The following is an 8,097-nucleotide window of genomic DNA, read 5'->3' as shown; positions in this document are numbered from 1 at the left end:
ATATAAATAAAGTTTTATTATTTATTTATTTATTTGTTTGTTTGTTTATTTTTATGCTGCCTTTCTCCCAAAAAAGGGACCCAAGGTGGCCCACAATATAAAAGCACATTAGCAAAATTGTGGTCCTAGTAGTTGAACATGAGTCAAGGCCAATGCAATTCTGGGCAATAGAAGTATAGTCTTGAGTGAGGGAAGGAATAGTGCCACTGTACAGTATTCTGATTTGGTCACTTGGAATAATCCAGTTCAGGGCAACGCAATTCAAAAAGGATGTGAAGAAACTGGAGCCATGTGTCCAAAGGGGTGGAAGGTCTGGAAGTCATGCCTTATTATGAAAAAATACTTAGGGAGCCTGGAGAAGAGAAGGTTAAGGGATGATATGATAGCTCTGTTTAAATATTTGAAGAGATGTCATATTGAGGATAGAGCAAGCTTGTTTTCTGCTGCTCCAGAGACTAGGACACAATGGAACAATGGGTGCAAGCTCCAGGAAAAGAGATTCCACTTCAACATTAGGAGGAACTTGCTGACAGAAAAAGCTGTTGGACAATGGAACAGTTGGAGATTTTGGTGGAGCCTCCTTCCTTGGAGGTCTTTAAACAGAGGCTGGATGGCCATCTGTCAATGGGGATGCTTTTGGTTGAGAGTTCCTGCATGGCAGAAGAAAGGGGTTGGACTGGATCAGGGCCCTTTTGGGTGTCTCTTCCAACTCCACAATTCTCTGCATAGAGAGGCTCCACTCAGGCACCCTTCCTTGGTGCCTGCAAGGCTCCTTGCCTGTCATCATTTCTAAAGGTTTCTTTGCCTTACAAAAAAGCACTAACTGGGAGCCTGGTTTACTGCAAAGCCGTGCGCCAAAGTCATCTTGATTCGTAAGAACGCCTTCTGGTGAAGTCCCAGGGTACTTTTGGAGAATCATGGAGTTGGAGGAGACCTCAAGGGCTATCAGGTCCAACCCCTGACATTATTAATTTCCAGGTCAAAAATGGGTTTACCAACAGTTAGAGAAACCTCATCAGGATGTTAGGAAGGATTGAATTAGGGGAATTTACGAGAGGCATGTCCTAACAACGCACACAGCGGGATCGTGTCCCTATGTGTATACAGGAGGTCATCTAGTCCAACCCCAAGAAACAGAGACTCCAATGCCAATGAGTTACAATTAAAATATAAACATTTATTAAAGCCACACAACAAAAGGGATCACACACGCACTCACACATTCAATGCTAAAGCAAGGGAGGGGGAGAGTCTGGGAGTAAAGGAGAAAGGATAGAGGCAACTTTGGATATTTACCTTAGGAGTCTTCTCCAATGCAATGGATGCAAGTGATGGGGGATGGTGAGACATGGCCGTGAGAACGGGTAAAGAAAGCGGCGACCGCGGTGTCTAGGAGCTGAGTTCCGGCGGGCAAAGCTAACTAGAGGCCCGAGAGAGAGGGCTTTGGCTTTGCCCAAGTGATTTCAACAGAGCGCAAGGCTCAGGGAACTCAAGCCTGGAGCGGCAGTTCTACAAGCAAGGTTTCAAGTTTGGAACTCAAAGCTCAACAAGCCCATCTTGGAATCAGGCTCGGAACTTCTGCTCTACAAGCCCGATGAGGGCTGGAATCAGGGTCCTTTTATACCCCTGAACGTATCCTCAGACTATGGCTACCTGGCGAAAAAGGTCTTGATGGCTATCTTTTGTCTAAGCTGAAACTTACACAATGGATACACAAAGAAGAGGTCTGGCACTTTTCAGGGGAAGACAAATATCTAGATGGCAGAGCTGTTAAGACAATCACTTGCTCATTAGGAGAGAGGCTGCTTCTATTGTCCTCTCTTCTTTGGGCAGCCTGCGAAACTTGTAGGGCAACTCCCAAAACTGCTTGCTTAAGGTTTAAATTCTACTTTTTTCCTTGTGACCAAGCCTAGCAAGCTTGCTGGCTACGTGGTCAGCTTGCCTTTGAGATAATGGAGGCTTGCGATGGGGTCAGTCAGGGGTCATGATTTTTGATCGCGTGGCACCCAAAATTTATATAAAACCAAACTTGGTAACAAGGAGGAATATTAGTGCAGCAAGGCTTTCATGCAGTTTTCTCTGGTATTTAAAACCCCCAAAGTGTTGCAGGTGAATTGTTCTGTGTTGAGGGGTTCATCTCGACGGCATTCCTTCATCTAAAAGCCAAAGCGCTCTCTTTCTCTCTCTGAGCAGATGGACAACCCAAGGCCTCAGCCCAGTTTCTTCAGCCAAAACCACAACATCCTTTAGGGAAGAAAGTTTCTCACTTCAGATTTTGCTAATCAACAGGTGTTTGAGGTTACAAATTGCAAAGGTTTCACTTCATGTGTAGTTAAAAACTACCCAAAAAAGTGCACTGGGGCATTGCAAGTGGGAAAAAAAACCAAGGGTTCCCCCCCCCCCCCCCCCCTTTTTTTTTAAAAAGATGGGTGCCAGGCAGGGCTTGAATCAGTCTGCCCCACTTGGACTCAAGGGCTAAATAGGGAGGTCAAATATGAGCAATCGGGGTCTGTGGTGTTACCAGCTATAGTAGTTCACTCACAAAACACCTCACATAGAGTAAAGCCCAGGTCAAAGCAAAGGCTTTTTCCAAGAGGTATCGGCACAAATAGTTTCCCTTCTCTTCTCCTTTCTTCTTAATTAAAAAAAAAATTGTAGAGCATCAGTGCATCAAGTGAAATAGCACTAGCATTGTGAAGTCTAAGACTTTCAAGGCCGGCATCCATAGTTTTTGTGGGTTTTTGGGGCTATGTGGCCATATTCTAGAAGAGTTTATTCCTGACGTTTCGCCAGCAGCATCTGTGGCTTTGGCATCTTCAGAGAAAGTACTAGCACTGTTTGGCTATGACTCTAAAACATTTTTTTTAAAATCAGAGAAATGTTGCCTTTCAAACCATGCAACCAACTCAGCAAATCCAAAGCTAGTGCTAGTGCAGAGGCAAGAAATCACTACAAACAGAACAGTGTCAGTGGATATTGAGAAGCTGGGAAAGCCACAGGGATGTCCCCTTTCCTTCTAGAAGAGCCCTTTCGAGGCTTCCCTTTTTCACTTTCCTTTCCCAAAGGCTCACACATGTGGCCCACAGCGCACGCCAAGGGCACACTCAGCGGAAAAGGCTAGCTGCCCAGTTGTCACCGTTGTTCCTATTAGCTTTATTTATCTCCTGCCCGCTCTGCAGAACCAGACTAAGATGGCTTCGAAATTAAAACAGGGGACATAATTTGGGAAAATGTTGTTGTGGAGTGTGGCTTGTCTACAAATTTGCAGCAGATAGAGCAGAAATTTATTTACATTCACAGGCCAATAAAAGAAGACACCATTTACAAAATGTAAGAATCACATTAGGTTTAAAATAGTATAAAATTACAGTATAAAAACAGTATAAAAACTTTAAAAACATAGGGTTTGAGTATGGGTAAGTAATAAGGAAGAATAAAAGAAGGGTGAAGAAAGATAAAAATTGGAGGTGTGAAGAGGGTAGGAAAGGAAATAGGAAGTAGCGAGGAAATGAAGATAAGAAGAGAAATCTGGGAAGGATAAAAGTAGGTTACAGAAGGATAGAGAGGTTATTGGTGGAAAGCAAGAGAATTAAACTGAAGATTAGGCTAAAACTAGATAGAGGAGAAGCTGTGCTTGGGCACATTAAGAGCCCACTTTAGGACTTCTTTACTCCTGTGCTAATTTTGGAGATAATTTGTATGTAAGGAATGAATGTAACTGTGTGTGTGTGATGTGTATGGAAGGCTGAGAAACATGAAAACCAGCCAGGAACAAGAAGGGAGAAGCAGTGCCTGGAAAGAAGGCACAGAGGTTAAAAATGCCGAGACTTCAGTCATTTTCTGGGGAATGAGGAGAGGCTAGAAAAAAGCACAGAGATGATTTTTTTAAAAAGGCAGTGATCACTCTCTGATGGCTTTGACAAATGTCCCATGGGACGGATGGGAGAGTGCCCACGGACAGACAACGATGAAAAACATGACTTCAATGGAGTCGTGGCTGGGGACCAATGAGTGCAGAATGCTGACAGGTTTCTTGGGAGACGGGGAACAGAAAATGGGGAATGGGTGCAGTGAAGTGATTGGATTGCAACACAAAGAGCACCGCACAGAGCAACGTGTTGTTGGGGTTGATCCCATTGGTCCATTCCTATGCTGTCTGGCAGTACCATCTGATTCTTTCTCATTCTCTCTTTTGGCTCCTTCCACAGACCTACAACTACAGTGAGTCAGACAGTGAATGGAATGGCTCCGACTACCTTTGCCCGGAAATGGAGGGCAGCCCTGCAGACCATTCAGCCAAGGTCCTGGTGCCAGTTGTCTACCTGCTGGTCTTCCTGCTGGGGGGTCTGGGCAACCTGCTGGTAATGGTGATCCTGTGGGGCTATCGGCGCACCAGGAGCTCCACGGAGGTCTTCCTCCTCCACTTGGCTCTGGCCAACCTCCTCCTCGTGCTGACCTTTCCCTTTGGCGTGGCGGAGAGCCTGGCTGGCTGGGTCTTCGGCACCTTTCTTTGCAAAGTCCTCAGTGCCACCAACAGGATCAACTTCTACAGCAGTAGCCTCTTGCTGAGCTGCGTCAGTGTGGACCGCTACCTGGCCGTCGTCCACGCACTGCGGACCTTCCAGAGGCAGCGGTCCCTCTCCGTCCATGTGACCTGCCTGGCGGTGTGGGCCCTTTCCTTGCTCCTGACCATGCCTGACCTGCTCTTCACCGAGGTCTGGGCAGAGAGCAGCAACCTTACTATCTGCTACTTCAAGAAGTATGGGGCCCACGGCATCAATGCGTGGCTGGCGACACGCTTCCTCTACCACATTGTGGGCTTCTTCCTGCCCTCGGCGGTCATGGGCTTTTGCTACACAGCCATCGTGAGGGCCCTCTGCCGCTCCCAGCGCCTCCAGCAGCAGAAGGCCGTCAAAGTGGCCATTCTGGTCACCTGTGTCTTCCTGCTCTGCTGGACTCCCTTCCACGTGGTCATCTTCTGGGACACGCTCACCAAGCTGGAGGCCAGGAGGTGCATGCAAGGGCAGGGGCTGGGCATGGCCATCGTGGTGACAGAGCTGCTGGGCTTCAGCCACTGCTGCCTCAACCCCATCCTCTATGCTTTTGTGGGCGTCAGGTACCGCCATGACGCTTGCCGGGTCCTGCATGACTTGGGCTGCCTGAGCCAAAACACCTTGCAGGGAATCCTTGGCTCGCGGGGGACAGAGAGCACCACAGAGACCACCGTCTCCATTGGCCGGCACCCAGCCTCTCCCTGCGCCATGAATCTCTTGGCCCCATCTTCAGGCTCCCCTGCTCCCTCCTCGCCTTCTCCCCAAGTAGCCACTAGCCAATGGCTCCGAGAGGAAGCCCCAGACTCTGCTTAGGCTGAGACGGTGGCCCAGCAAGATGGAGTAGGAGCCAGCCTCGTCCAATGAGCCAGATGCCACCTTCTCGAGAGCCAGAGTCTCCTATGCTCCTTGGGTGCGGGGAAGATATTCCTGCTACATTGGCTCATAGCCTGTGCTTAAAGGTGGTTTAGGGACCTGCTCTTGCTCATGGCCAACAGAGTTCTTACTCCTCAGTGCCCTTTACCTTAGCCACAAAGGCCTGGAGAATCGCCAGCGGCAATGCAACCTGCCCCTCTCTCCCTTGCCCACTTGCCCTCTCTGTCCTGGGCAGCCCCATGCCCTAGAACAAGGGTTCCCAAACTCTGGTCCTCCAGATGTTTTGGACTTCAGTTCCCAGAAGCCCCAGCCAGCTTGTTTAACAGTCAGGAATTCTGGGAGCTGAAGTCAAAAACATCAGGAGTGGCAAAGTTTGGGAGCCGCTGCTCTAGAACAAGACTCTCCAACTGTCCAACTTGGCAGTCACAGACCGGGTTACTCTTCTGCCCCATTTTTTTCGGTCCTACTTTTAAAATGCCCTGGTTTCTCTTCCCATCTCCCACTTTTTCCTTTGTCCTCATTATACTTCCATTGCTGCAAAAGGAGTTCAGATGCACCCAGTTGACTTGGCAAGAAGGGAGAGGTGAGGAGGACGCTCAGCCATGGGTAAATCCAGTACATAAATCCCAGGGCAGCTCTCTTAAAAGAGTAATTCTGTATGTTCCTCCTCATTAATGTTTATCCTGTTCTTGCCGGGCCACAATGCTTGTGCAAGAGTAGCTCTGGGGACCGAGTTCAAGATGAAGAGAGCCAAAAGGGTACTTGACACACTGAAGTGCCCCTCCCCAGCAAGAAAATTATCATCCTCAATTAGGTATTTTGCATTTCAGAACTTCTTGGGCTTTTGCAAATAAAATAAAATTGGAAACAGACTACTTTGTGCAAAATGCAATGCTTTCTATGCAGAGTGATCCTTAAATGTGAACGTGTTGCAAAAAAAGGGGAGGGGGACTCATAATGTTTCTGAGTGGTGGAGAAAGACTTTTTGAAATTATTTGTTTATGTACATAAGAACAAAATGAGCAATTTTTTACATCTCCAAAGGCAAGCAACCTGCTCAGGGATTGGGGATTTTTCTTTTGGGAAATTTCCTGATGCTCTATTTTTCCATGGAACTTTCCACACCATAGATATGCATTTATTCCTAGTTCTCTGGGCTGCTGTACTTCAGTCACTTGTTCAGTCTAATGAGTTAAATACAAGCATCTAGTCATTATACTAAGAAGTCAAGTTCCCCTGATGCTCAGAGGAACAGAGGAACAATTGCTCAGCTCAGCTTGTTTCTGTTTTGTGAAACCTTTCGTTTTTCCATCAGTCACAAGTACATGACAAAAGTTGCCTGTGCCTCATATCCAGCCTTTTTAGTGAAACAGGATGTTAAAAACCAGTTGCACCGAGTCAGCTTTCTCTTTGCTTCAAATGGAAGAAGTAGCACAGAAGTCAGACTTCAGCTATACTTCAGCAAAGGAAAGTTGTAACTGGTGTCGCCATATGACCGGCCAGGAAAAGCTCCCTTCAGGCATTTTTCCCTTTTCCAAAAAGAGTGTTCTTTCATCTGTAACCTTGATGGCTTTTAGCTTTTAACAATAAACTTTCAACTGTAACCTTTTTGTTGTTGTTGTTAAATAGAAGGGCATATGCTATTCTCTTTACAAGATTTCAATTATTCCAATAAAACAAAATAAAGCCTTGGATGTGTTTGAATAGACAACGTTTCACCTGAATGTGATAAACGAGATAACTTTGCTTATACCAGAAATTTCCCCCGTTCTTCTTTTTCTGAAGTCATTTTTCTGGCTCAGAGGCAAATGTGGAGACCTAAGGAAGGCCCAGTGTCTGCGGCCAAAGAGTCTCCCAAAAAGGATCTGGGCAGGCAGTGTTTTGAAATGTCTCTTTTTAATAAAAAGGCACCTATAAAACAGGTCAATCAATACGTTACAGGCAGCACAAGATACCCAAAAAACAAGCCTAGAAATCATTTTAAAATAAAAACCGATAAGATGTCTTCACATATTGTATTTATATATTTATATTTATATATATATATTTATAGAATGGTACAAAATGCATGGGTGGCCAGGGGGAGGGAGGGTCCCCTTCCCAACCCCTTCCATGGGATGATGACAAGAGAGTGGGGCAGCCCCATTTGCCTGGGCACAAGCCCATCGGTCAGCTCTGCTGGAGAACACAACCCAAAGAATTAGGTCGTGCCAGTTTGTCAGGAGCAGGAAAAAGAGCTCAGCCATGGCCAGAAGAGACAAGAGGAAGAGGAAGAAGAAGGCGAGGAGGAGGAGGACTTTAGCAGACACCACTCAAGAGCCAGAGAACCGAGCAAGAAAGCACAAGAGACACAAGACGGGACGACAGTATTCACAGTGCAAGGTGGCGAAGGGAGCGGAGAGGAGAGGCAGAGGACTGAGCCACCATCTGCCTGGCCAGCCAAAGCCAATGGGCCACCCTACGGCTGATGAAGAAAACACAGATCCAAAGAAGAAGGTGGTGGTGCTGGACTGCCAGGGATGGCTAGCCAGTTTCCCCAGGGCTGGCTGCCCTTTGACTTTGGGGGCAAATGACCTATCCTCCCCCAGCCCCACCGTCTGCCCCACACACCTCCTCCTCCTCCTCCCTTGGACTCCCTAGGTCTGGATGCATCCTCAGCCGGCAAGGGCTT

General features: G+C 47.1%; 1 protein-coding gene across 1 annotated transcript; it reads left to right on the top strand.

The window, feature by feature from the left end:
• The first annotated feature begins 4,245 nt into the window (after positions 1-4,245).
• Positions 4,246-7,107, top strand: CXCR5 (C-X-C motif chemokine receptor 5). Its single transcript, XM_042472333.1, has one exon. It carries the CDS (start codon positions 4,269-4,271, stop codon positions 5,364-5,366), a length of 1,098 nt encoding a protein of 365 aa, XP_042328267.1. The 5' UTR covers positions 4,246-4,268; the 3' UTR covers positions 5,367-7,107.
• The last annotated feature ends 990 nt before the right edge of the window (positions 7,108-8,097 follow it).

Source organism: Sceloporus undulatus, chromosome 6, assembly GCF_019175285.1.
Source record: "Sceloporus undulatus isolate JIND9_A2432 ecotype Alabama chromosome 6, SceUnd_v1.1, whole genome shotgun sequence".
NCBI lineage: Eukaryota > Metazoa > Chordata > Lepidosauria > Squamata > Phrynosomatidae > Sceloporus > Sceloporus undulatus.
Note: the sequence above shows the minus strand (reverse complement) of the source record. Positions and strands in the feature narration are given on the sequence as shown.